This window comes from Nicotiana tabacum, chromosome 1 (assembly GCF_000715075.1).
Source record: "Nicotiana tabacum cultivar K326 chromosome 1, ASM71507v2, whole genome shotgun sequence".
NCBI classification, from domain to species: Eukaryota; Viridiplantae; Streptophyta; class Magnoliopsida; order Solanales; family Solanaceae; genus Nicotiana; species Nicotiana tabacum.
In genome coordinates, this window is record NC_134080.1 from 98,578,830 (window position 1) to 98,591,661 (window position 12,832).

Genomic DNA, 12,832 nt, shown 5'->3' on the forward strand with positions numbered 1-12,832 from the left:
CCGATCCATACATTTATATACCTTTAGCAACAACCATACAAAGAGTCCCGGCAAGGGATCAACAAATAACTACACTACCCGGCAAAGGATTCGACAGTAAAAGTAAATACGTCCCGGCAAGGGAGAAACAACTATAACCAATTTTAACCCAACACCTGACCATCTCAGCTAACACCAATACTCTATCGTAAGTAATTTCCACGAAAACAATCTTAATCCTTACTCAATACCGAGAATCATCAATTAAAGCATCTGTAGTATCATTTAAGAACACAATAAATTGCAATTAAGACTCACGGTCATGTTCGACACCAACGTATAGATACTTGTCACCATGCTTATACGTTGTACTCAATAAGAAGCAAATAGCAGATAGGACACAACTCCTAATCCCTCAAGCTAAGATTAGACCGAACACTTACCTCGAACTTTCATGGCCAACTCAAGCCTCAAACACCGCCTTTCCTTTCGAATTCGGCTCCAAATCGATTGTATCTAGACATAATCGACTTAATAACATCAATAAACACTAAACAATCCAATTTCAATGCTTAATTATAGCTTTCTAATCATTCTTCCCAAAAGTCAAAAATTGACCCCAGGCCCGCTTGGTCAAAACACGAGGTTCGGGACCAAAACCCGATCACCCATTCACCCGCGAGCCCGAATATATAATTTATTTTGAAATCCGACCCCAAAACGAGGTCAAATCCCCAAATAATCGAAAAGCCCTAACTATACCCAAATCCCTAATTTTCTTCCCTTAATCACATGATTTAGGCCTAGAAATCTAATGGGTGTTAATGAAAATTGAAGAAAATGAGTCTAAGATTACATACCTATGAATTGGTGGTGAAATCTCCTTTCAAAAATCTCCCAATTTGGAGTTGAAGAGAAGAAGTTATGAAATTTTGGCTAAATCTTGTTTTTGGTTCTGTTTTAAAATCACTGGACAGGTCTTCATCGCATTCGCGATAGGCCTGTCGCGTTCGCGATGAAGCCAGCTCAAGTGACCTTCGCGTTCGCGGAGCTTCAGCTCCTAGAGCCTTCGCGTTCGCGTCCAGGTGGTCGCGTTCGCGTCCAGGTGGTCGCGTTCGCGTCCAGGTGGTCGCGTTCGCGTAGGGTATAGTACCCCTCCCCCTGCCGAGGCTATAAGCATTCGCGTTCGCGATATTAGGCCCGCGTTCGCGAAAGGAAGACCCCCCAATGCTTCGCGTTCGCAACCTGGTTCTCGCGTTCGCGTAGAAGGAATATTCCTTCAGCATGAATAGCTCATCGCGTTCGCGAGGGTCCTCCCGCGAACGCGAAGAAGAAATATCCTCACACCAGAACTGAAAAACCTGCAACTTTTTGAGTTCCAAAAACCTTCTGAAACACATCCGAACTCACCTGAGCCCTCGGGGCTCCAAAGCAAACATACGTACTAACTCAAAAACATCATATGAACTTATCTTGTGATCAAATTGCCAAAATAACATCATTAACATCGAATTAAACCTCAAAATCAATGAATTATTTTAAAACTTCTTAAAACATCAAATTTTGTATTTAAGGTCCGAATCATGTTAAACGGATTCCGTTTCTTACCAAACTTCATAGAATTATCTTAAATCACGTATAAGACCTACACCGAGCGCGGGAACCAAAATACGGTCCCGATACCAACATGGTCTAATCAACATTCATTTCCAAATACTTTAAACAATTTTAGAAAATAATTTTATTTAAAAATTCATTTCTCGGGCTTGAGACCTCGGAATTCAATTCCGGGCATACGCCCAAGTCCCATATTTTCCTACGGACCCTCCGGGACCGTCAAATCACGGGTCCAGGTCCGTTTACCCAAAACGTTGACCGAAGTCAAATTAATTCATTTTATAGTCAAAATTTATCATTTTTCACAAATTTTCACATATAAGCTTTCCGACTACGCGCCGGACTGCGCACTCAAAGCGAGGTGATGCTAAAAGAGGTTTTTAAAGCCTCGGAACGCAGAATTCCATTTTAAAACAAGTGATGACCCAGAAGAAGGCTTTAGAGCTTAAGTTCGCCAGTTACAAACAAAAACTTCAGCTCTAGAGCTGAAGTTCGCCAGTTACAAAACAAAAACTTCAGCTCTAGAGCTGAAGTTTGCCAGCTACAAAACAAAAACAAAAACTTCAGGTTTAGAGCTGAAGTTCGCCAGTTACAAAAATAAAAACTTGCTACTTCAGTCCCGTCTACTAGAATGCTGAAGTTTTGCGTGATTGTCTTTGCTACTTCAGCCCCGTATGCTGAAGTTACGCGAAAAAGTGGATACGCTTGCAATTTTTTTTACTAAGTGGACACAAGTTAAAACGTGACCTTAAAAGCGGGTATAGATGCAAATGCCCCGAAGAAATAAAAAGTAAGGGTTTAGGCCAGCAAAGTTAAATAAGAATTTAAGTAATTTACACTATTAAAATAATTTAATTGATTATAACACATTATTTACTTATCTTTTTTTCATGGTATCATATAATGCTTACTGTAGGAAGTTAACCGCAATTGCATTTTGGAATAACATAATTGTGAAATAGCTGTTAAAACATAAGTGCACAGGTAACTTATACGTATTCATTAAATAAATATCTCTCAAATTATTTTTCTTTTTCATCCCTTCGTGACATGGAATGTGAAGATGGGTTCCACGTGTAGGACACTCATGAGTGGGTACGTAGGGATATAAATAATAATTTTTTTTTTAATTCCCTTTCTCGGCACGGGTATAGATATCGTACCCCATCGTTTAACTAAAAATTTTGGACTAGCCAACGAAATTGGTAGAACATTTACCAAAAGAACAATATGAATGGCTACAAATATTTTTGAAGTGTCTTCCATCTTAATTCCATACTTTGTGGACCCATCTTCAGAAAATACATTATCCTATCAACTTTTACGTGTCTCGTGACCTGGCAAATTTTTTCTGGCTCAAATTCACTTCCAAATCTCATGGATGAGAGCTGACCTTCCACATGTCCCAATCAAGAAAATATTCAAGATTTCCAGCTACTCTCAATTTCCATTCCAGTTCCAAAATTTTCATAGCACAAATTTTTAATCTTTGATACTACACTAGTGAGTTTATCATTCATCAATCTAAAAATTGTTGAAAATTTCTGAGAGTCATTTTAGTCCATTTTTTAGTAAATGATGGTGTAAAACAGAATGGTGAGGACTTCAGTCTTTCATCAGACTCCCTTGCTGATACCCCATGAAGATCATGCAAAAACCCCAGAATTCAACTTCAACTTGAAGGAACAAGAATGGATTTATATGATCAAGAAAAGCAACAATATGAAGGAATTGAAGCAAGTCCATGGCCAAATCTTGAAACTTGGATTAATTTGTAGCTCTTTTTGTGCAGGCAGTCTTTTAGCTACTTGTGCACTTTCAGAATGGGGCAGCATGGACTATGCTTGTTCGATTTTCGGGAAAATCAGTGATCCAGGTTCATTTGAATACAATACTGTAATAAGGGGACATGTTAAAGATATGAACTTAGAAGAAGCTCTACTTTGGTATATTCATATGATTGAAGAAGAGGTTGAACCAGATAATTTCTCATATCCTGCACTTCTTAAGGTGTGTGCTCGATTTCGGGCCCTCAAAGAAGGAAAACAGATTCATGGGCAAATCTTCAAGTTTGGACAAGACGATGATGTGTTTGTGCAGAACAGTTTGATCAATATGTATGGAAAGTGTGGAGAAATTAAGGAATCTTGCATTGTGTTTGAGCAAATGGATCAAAGGACTATAGCTTCTTGGAGTGCACTTATTGCAGCTCATGCAAATTTGGGACTATGGTCTGAGTGCCTCAAACTTTTTGGTGATTTGAACTCTGAGAGATGTTGGAGGGCAGAGGAAAGTACATTAGTGAGTGTGATTTCTGCTTGTACTCATTTGGATGCCCTTGATTTTGGCAAAGCCACGCATGGATATCTTGTAAGGAACATGAGTGGTCTCAATGTTATAGTAGAGACTTCCTTAATAGACATGTATGTTAAATGTGGAAGTCTGGACAAAGGGTTGTTTCTCTTCCAAATAATGGCAAACAAGAATCAGATGTCCTATAGTGCCATAATCTCAGGGCTGGCATTGCACGGGCGTGGAGAGGAAGCTCTAAGGATCTACCATGAAATGCTCAAAGAAAGAATAGAAGCAGATGATGTTGTTTATGTAGGGGTTTTGAGTGCTTGTAGTCATGCTGGACTGGTTGAAGAAGGGCTAAAATGCTTCAATAGGATGAGGCTGGAGCATCGGATAGAGCCAACGATTCAGCATTATGGGTGCATGATTGATCTCTTGGGGCGAGCTGGTAGGCTCGACGAGGCTTTGGAGCTCATCAAGGGCATGCCTATGGAGCCAAACAGCGTCTTGTGGAGAAGTCTGCTAAGTGGTTGCAGAGTTCATCAGAATGTTGAGTTGGGAGAATTAGCAGCCGAGAATCTCTTTCAGTTGAACTCGCGAAATGCAAGTGACTATGTTATGCTCTGCAATATGTATGCAAAAGCTAAAATGTGGGAAAAGAAGGCTGTGACTCGGACCAAAATGGCTAATGAAGGGATAAGTCAAGTCCCTGGCTCTTGCTTGGTTGAAGTAAACAGAAAGATGTACAAGTTTGTGTCACAAGATAGGTCACATCCATGCAGTGAAGAGGTCTATGAGATGCTTCACCAAATGGAATGGCAGCTGAAATTTGAAGGGTATTCGCCAGATACATCACTGGTTTTGTATGATGTAGATGAAGAAGAGAAGAGGCAAAGATTGAGCACTCATTGTCAAAAGTTGGCAATTGCATTTGCACTTATAAAAACATCTCAGAGTTCTCCAATAAGGATAGTAAGAAATGTCAGGATGTGTAGTGATTGTCACACATACACTAAACTAATTTCCATGATTTACGAAAGAGAAATTGTTGTTAGGGACAGAAATCGGTTCCACCAATTCAAAGATGGAACCTGCTCTTGTAAAGACTACTGGTGAATACATCTTCTTTAACCATTAAAACTCCACATTCTTTATTATGATCATATTTTCTACAGTTCAAAGATTTAAACAATATTAGCAACCATCTTTAGAGTCATGCCAATTCTGGAGAACCATCCCCTCACCTCCACCCAAATACGGGGTTTTCACAAGGAGCACTTTGGTTCTGCCTCACAAAAAGAACTAAATTTTATTTCTTTAGTGAGTCACTACGGGGGTGATATGAGCAGGGAAATTGATAAGAAATCTCGATAAAATACTGTGTAGACGAGCTCTAACTGCTTAAATTTTAAAAAAAATAAATAAATTTAACTCACATAATCTGAAATCAATCAACTTGAACTATGAAGTACAAGGGAAGTACATTTCCAGCAAGATCTATTTTTTTTTTTATTCAGTGATCCTTAAGACTCTCATAACCTACCGGATAAAGACTACTTGAACTAGAAAGGTAATCTTATTCATCCTAATATAGTCGGATTAAGATCTCATGTTATAGTTATATAGCATAATAATACTACTGCAAGTGATCTCCTACTTCCAGATAATTATTCCAGCTGAATTGAAGAAACAGCTGTAGTAATTTCCTTTGCTCGAGGATCATTGTTTTCCAAGGACACACCGCGAGGATCTTCTCTTACTAGCATAGCAAGAACATTGACCGAACTCCAAGCTTTAGTCACATTTTTTTTGAATCTGCCAAAGAGACTGCAAAAACTGCATCGAATCCACCAGCACCAGGAATGCCAGCTAACAAAACTCCCTCCATATTCATCGTAGCATCTAGAAGCTGAGACTGTGATTCTGGTTCTATCTGTGAACAGTGCAAATGGTGAAAGAAATGCTCATAAACATGGAAACAAGGCAGCAGCGAACTGGACTCCTTAAGAGCTTTTGACCTTACGAGCTTTGTTTGAATATCAAGATTGTTAAAATATGTCAATTGAGAGAACTGCAGAAGCCATCTTCCTACAAAATTCATTCACTTTTGCAACACATGTAAGATTTTGCATGGAACCTACTTTTCTTTCTCATTTGGAAATTATTTTGCAAACACATGGAAGGAAATTATTTATTTTAAATTACTTCATTTTAACACTTTTTCTTGTTACTCGTTGGATATTTATAGAAACCCAAAGGAAATGGATACTATAATTACACATTGAAGTTGTCTAGAGATTAAATTCTTCAGAAACATAGCCTTCTTTTGCATCCTTGAGATATAGTGATGTCTTGATGAAGTAATTCACACATGGGTGGGGAGAAAGAAAAGAAACAAGCTTCTAGTTACATGCTACTGGAAAACTTACTGGAATTCCTGCAACCTCTCCCATCTTGCGCATTTGATACCTAATCCAAAGCATAGCATCTCGAGCTCCTAATAATTCTTTAACAATTTCTGCTTGAGTTGGTTCATTAGCTCGCTCCAACCACCGTTCATGGTGAGAAGCAGTAGAAACCAAAGTTCCAAATGAAAAGGAATATCTAAAGTTTAGAATAATATTCTATGGATAGCAAATACAGAATTCAACAAAAAAGTAATGAGAATCCAGTTGACTTTACCATAGAAAGTTTGGGCTACACATGTTATGGGATTTAGATCCTTCATCTCAAGGAAGTAGATAATCTTTTTTATGCTTTGTAATTAAAATTGACTTATGAAGAGGGCAAATATAACAATCACTATGACTACGTCCTCTAGTCAACTCGGCCAGGTTACATAAGATAACATCTGCAACACCGAGGGATTTATATTAATATATTAAACCTTCCCAGAAAATATTAGCATCTAAGTGCGTGACAAAATGAGGCAAAACTTTCTAACCAGATAGCAATAGACTTTGCTGCTCTAGTTCTAAAAGAGTTTCACCTTTTCAGCAGGAAGCAGGCTGCAGGCATTGATGATGCATTCGTAAGCATTATAATGTCTCTCAGTCAATTTACTTAAGGTATTAAGGTGCAGTTCAAGCGCAGAGTTCCTTCTGATAGCCTTCTCCATGTTTCTAGAGAATCCTGAGGGTCGGACCTCTGCCATTTCTTAACAGCCCCAACCATCGATGGTGTTGAAGATCCTCCACTACCCGGTTCTCCGAGTAACTGCAAGTGCTCAGCTGTTAGCTCCAGCAACTTAAAAAGAAAGAAACAATGTGTACCACATACAATTAACCACTTTGATCTTGAAACAGCTTCTGCTGGAGTAGGATTCCTTGGAAGACCAAGAATGATTCCATTAAAGGAGGAAGCCTAAGGCAAATGTTTCCTGTCAGGCAACATCTTCAATTATAAAGGTTATACAGCCAATCAGGAGATCCATCAAAGAGGGCCACAATAAAAGCATGCTAGGTTGGATTAGTAATGACCTATAAGAAAGTTATTATCATTTGCATCTGAGAAATAGCAAAACCCAACAGCTAACTTGATACTGACGTGCCATGCACTTCTCGTTCCGGCAACATGAGCTTTAGACTGGAGAGCAAACTGATTAACCCTCTAGATACTTTCTAGTGACCAAATCTGTGATTTGGGTGGCAGTTTAGGTTAGAGGTGGTTATAGCATAACCATTTCTCTGATAAATCATTTGCGAATAGGTTCTGATACAATTGCTTAGCACAGGAAATGACCAACATTCTAAAGACTGAAGAACAAACCTCAATTGCAGCTCCTCCAATTACCTTTTCCGCTCGTTATTCTTCAGAAAAATGTCTATAGATAACTACAATCCCTGGTATACACTGCAACCAAGCTAGATTTTAGCCCCACTGAAGCATATATTATCGAGCCTCTGAATTGAAGGTTTACATCCTTCAGAACCCACTGATTCTTCACAAATTACTTGGACGGTTGGACCAAAGCCGTGCACCCATGCCAAGCGAAATGATGCAGTCCTACATGTTCTATGACAAAGGATCTCTAATATGGTTTCCAATAATTTACTTCACCATGAAAAGGCTACAGTCTTTTCTTAACTCCGTGACACTCTCTATGCCTTGCTGTGCAGCTAAACGGCAACAATTTTCCACCTAGCTGACCTTTTTACTGCCAGAGAGACTCAAAATACCATATTGTATAGAGGTTAAAATTACTTAAAGACATACTGATGGAAACAGCATCTGAATGATGCAATACATGCCTCTTCTTCATATTAAGTTATCAATTTGGAAAGCGTATATTAACTTTAATTGTCACCTCTTAGGACAAAAGATACGTAAATTCAAATATCGGTTCATAATGAGTTTCAACAAATAAGTCTTTGGCAGATTAAAATATAAAAAATAAAAAGATATTGAAGCCATCCAAGCAATTTTTCCAGTCACCAACTGAGACTCGGACAAAACTGGGAAAATGTTACTTTATCTAATATCTACGAGCAAACTCTGCCTACTAAATAATCAAAGAGATGGACAGCAAAGCAGACCTGAGAAGAAGAGAGAACTTCAGGTGAAAATCGGATATACCGCTGACTGCCATAAACGGCTGAACTAACATCAAACCCACTGCCAACTTTACCCTGTGCAATGCAATGGGCAGTTTGAGCTATCACATGAACTACATCAAGATCAGCGACATCATCCTCAGTCAAACAGGAGAGGTTAACAACGCAAAGATAATGAAGCAAGGCAGCAACAACTGCAGTTGTCATAGCTGCTGATGACCCTAATCCAGTCTTTGCCACTTCAGGCTTATGATTTTCTCCAGTTGATTCTTCTGCGTTAAAGGTGATTGAAGCGAAAGGTGGCAGCGAAGCCAATGACTCAGGTGTAAGAGGGAGCCCACGTGCTTCAATCTACATACATAATTAACAGAGTGGTCTAAATTATTATCAAACAAGGAATACAGGTAAAATACCTAGTAGGATAACATCTTAGACAGTATGTTAGCTTGTGCAGCTCAGAATTCCTCAATGTAATTTAATAGAAAGTTGAATATTTCAGTCAATGAAAATAATAAAGGACTAATCTGAGTTGACCAGTTCTAGCCTCGCAAAATCCCCGTATCAAATGTCATTGTAATTTTTCATCCCTATAGTCCTTTCACTAACTTAATGTGATCAAGTATATAAGTCACAGCAATAGCTAATCAGGATAATTTGAAAGTTTGTATTATTTTTCTTTTGATATTATACAAAATCCTTGTATCGTTATTGTTTTTATATTTTGAACAAAAATCCTATAACTTAATAAATTAGAGAAGCAGACTTCTGTAGGAATGTTTTATCAGTTTCTTTCCATCTGTATCGGTTGAAAATTCCAATAAATTCAATCCCCCACTGAAAATCCATGGCCATTAAAATCTTACAAATGTTGCCTTGGTGGATGACAGTCATTCTTTTTACAATTTCTGCAGGTTTGTTCTATTCAAATTGGCTACTCTACTTTTACTTCGTCACAAACTTATGTAATTTGCAAATGTAACTGAAAATGTATTCATAGTATTTCCAATTAGAATTTTATATTTTCCCAGTGTTATTTTCTGAACTTGGAAAAAATCTAGTCAAACATTAGTCCAGCAATTGGTCAATTTGATTATTAAGCCAACTTAGGTCACTTTCTAGGGCTGAGGTTATTTTTTTTGTTAAGCCATTCACTAATTGGGCAAAACCTAAATTAAACAACTGGCAGGGTAATAAGTAGTCTCGTATGAACCTTTTAAAAAAAGAATAATAATAAGTAGTCTCATTTGATACTTTTCCCTGCCGTAACTGTAATTCCTGGAACAGCTGCCACAAATTATAACATAAAGTTAAACAACTTTGGGTACAGTTATTGGGGAATATCAAATTTCACTTCATGTGCAACAAACTGAACTCACAGGTAATTTATATATCATTGAACCACATCCCATATTGGAAATATAAGTAAGCTGTGAACACACCTGATTCCGATACGAATAGAACTCATTGCAACCCAAGATAGTTATGTCAAGACCTTCATGGAGCAGTTGGATACATTAGTTTTCTAATTTCTTTAACAATAATTAGGTGGTAAAGTCTAATATTCAGGAAATGTCATCATCCTCAGATATGAAAGGTGAGAGTGTCAGACATTATCCTGCAGAAGTAGTTTGTGTAATGCATCCTTCTTATCTTTGTCAAATGTTGCATGGGCTGCAGCAATGGCATACTGCACCGCGTGTTCTACGAAGGGGTTTCTTGATTCACTAAGGTTCAACCAAAAAAATATGAAATACCATACTGCTTGCCATTTAGATGACTTACATATTCTTATTATAATAAAAAAGATCAAATAAAATCAATAATAAGTAGCCAGGTTATATCTGAATACTTCAAAAAGCAAATTTTAGAAAATTCACAAACATATAAAGAGAAATATTATTTCCTTTAACTGAAAGCACTTGCCTTGAAGAAACAGATTGAAGCTTCGAGTGTTTAAGATACAGTTTATACATGGTTTCTCTTGCCATCTGAGGTGAAGTCAATTTAACATCTGTCCATACCTGAAAACGAATAAGAAAATTGCCTTACAGCGGGAAAAAAAAGCGGAGGGGACTAAATAAAAAAGCACTTCTCAAGAAAGGAGAAGAAAAAAGACATGCTTATACATACTTCAGATCAATCACTATTCAGTTAAGTGCAGCAAATATCACTCATCCATGCCCAACTTTCAGGTTTAATTTCCTCATAAAGTGGCTTCACAATTGCATAAAAACGAGCATTTGTGCTGAGTACAATACCAGCATTAGGCCTCTCCAAAACAAGATAACCTCCTGTCATTAAAACCTTTCCAGGAGCAGAGGCAACTCTGTTTAACGATCAATAAGCCGAAAATCAGACATTCATGCATATAAAAGCTATGGATTATTAAAGTAAACATAAAATGGAAAAAATTCAAAAGATAAACATCCCAAACTTACACTGCCATTATTTAACAGTTCTCACTTTGAAAAGCTTGAAATGTGCAATCCAAGACTGATAAATCTGCAAACTCAAAAGTAGTCGATAATTTACTTGTTTTTCTTAAAAAAAATACAAAGAGGCCCAAATGAAGCATACTAAAGAACACAAGCCCTCCAATTCAATCTAAAAACAAGTCAACAACAACAAGAAATATGCCTTAATCCCGAACTAGCTGGGATCAGCTATATGAATTGGACCAATTTATAACAAAACTACAGAGACTCCTAACAAGCACATGACCAAATGTAAGTACACCAACATGGCCAAACCATAATCCTAAAAAGTAATCAAAGAAAATTGAGATCTTTGATTTCACTAAAAAGCATCTATGCTGAAATAATTCAACATGGGTTCCTCAAAGAAAACATAACAAAATGTTAAACTCAGAATCATCCAACCCACGGTAATCATCTAGGCCTAACTCAACGAATGGCAGAACAACCCACTAGGAAATAGAAAAATTGTGGGAAAACGAAAAAGGGAAAATCTTTTGCACAGCTCTAAGTCCACATGACAATTTCAAGAAAGTTGGAAATTTTTCAAGGTTGACGAGTGATCATTCAGATTTTGTCACAGAGATAAACAAAAGAGTGAGGAAAGATACTTGCTTTGTTGGGTTAGTGCAGCTACTGTGATTGCAGACTTGAATTGAATTGAAGACGATGGTACAATAAGTGCACAAGCAGCAGTCCAGTTTTGACATTCACTCGCCTTTCTTTAGTTGCACCACTTCATTTTCACCTCTCTTTTCACTGAAATTTATAGAAAGAGTATTTAAAATTGCTTCACAAAACTCACTATTGTATATTTCTTTGAGGGATCTTTTGGTTTGAGAACAAGTAATATGATGTTGAGATTAGAATAAGAAATTAAATAATACTAAAATTATTATTGGAAGTTGTTGTTTAATTTTAATCTTGATTCACTTAAAATTTTGGGAGAAGAGAAAATATATCATTTTATTGATTTATTTCAAGATTAGATTGCTAACCAAATTGAATATAAAAATAAAAATAATATTACTTATAAAAAATAATCTCAAAATTACTTATATCGAAACAAAAATACCAAGGTATTTTATGTTGAGATAACTATTCTTATCCCATCAGTAAAATGCCCTATGTTGTCAGAAACCACTATTGTGTAGTCGCTATTAACTTCTTATAGCAATTATATACATAATTACTTCCTATAACTATTATTCAGTTGTTACGGTAGTGTATTCGCTATATTCGCGCTTGAATACAGTAGCAAAAGTCGCCTAAAAACAGGGGGTTACAGCTGTACGCGACTGTATTCACATGTATTCGCATGTATTCGCGTCATGTATTCATGAATACAGTAAAAATAGATCTGTCCAACTATCTAATAACGAAAATAGGATCAATTAGCGTGATACACTCCTAATATAACTCAATAAAATCACTTCTAACACGACTCATTATCAACGCAATTAATTAGAATGATTTTTCAATTGTTATAATTGTTGTATTTAGTGTGTGTTAATATTTATTTTTTACTGTTGCATTCATTAGATTCAATATTTGTATTTACTGTACTCACTATTTTGTATTCAAATGTATTTGCGTTAATATTATTTTAGTTATTCCTAATACATGTTATTACTGCTGTATTCAGTATATTTTATTGGTTGTATTCACTGTATTTCTATTTGTATTCAATGTATTTTATCGTATTTCACTATATTTTAAAATTAAATGTATTCACTGTTTATATTCTGTTCTATTTTAATGTTTGTATTCAGTGTATTTCAATGTTTATATCATGTATTCAGCTGTATTAAAAAAATATAGATAAAAATACAGACATTCGAAAACACATGAATACAGGCAAAAAAATGTATTTATACAAAAATACAAACGTGTTTGAGTGAATTTGTACAGAAT

At 36.5% G+C, this 12,832-nt stretch overlaps 1 protein-coding gene and 1 pseudogene across 1 annotated transcript; one reads left to right on the forward strand and one right to left on the reverse strand.

The window, feature by feature from the left end:
- The first annotated feature begins 2,936 nt into the window (after positions 1-2,936).
- Positions 2,937-5,031, forward strand: LOC107823983 (pentatricopeptide repeat-containing protein At1g31920). The gene has a single exon (XM_016650693.2). It carries the CDS (start codon positions 3,190-3,192, stop codon positions 5,005-5,007), a length of 1,818 nt encoding a protein of 605 aa, XP_016506179.1. The 5' UTR covers positions 2,937-3,189; the 3' UTR covers positions 5,008-5,031.
- Positions 5,032-5,297: 266 nt separating this feature from the next.
- Positions 5,298-11,740, reverse strand: LOC107823984 (phosphomevalonate kinase, peroxisomal-like; annotated as a pseudogene).
- Positions 11,741-12,832: the final 1,092 nt, after the last annotated feature.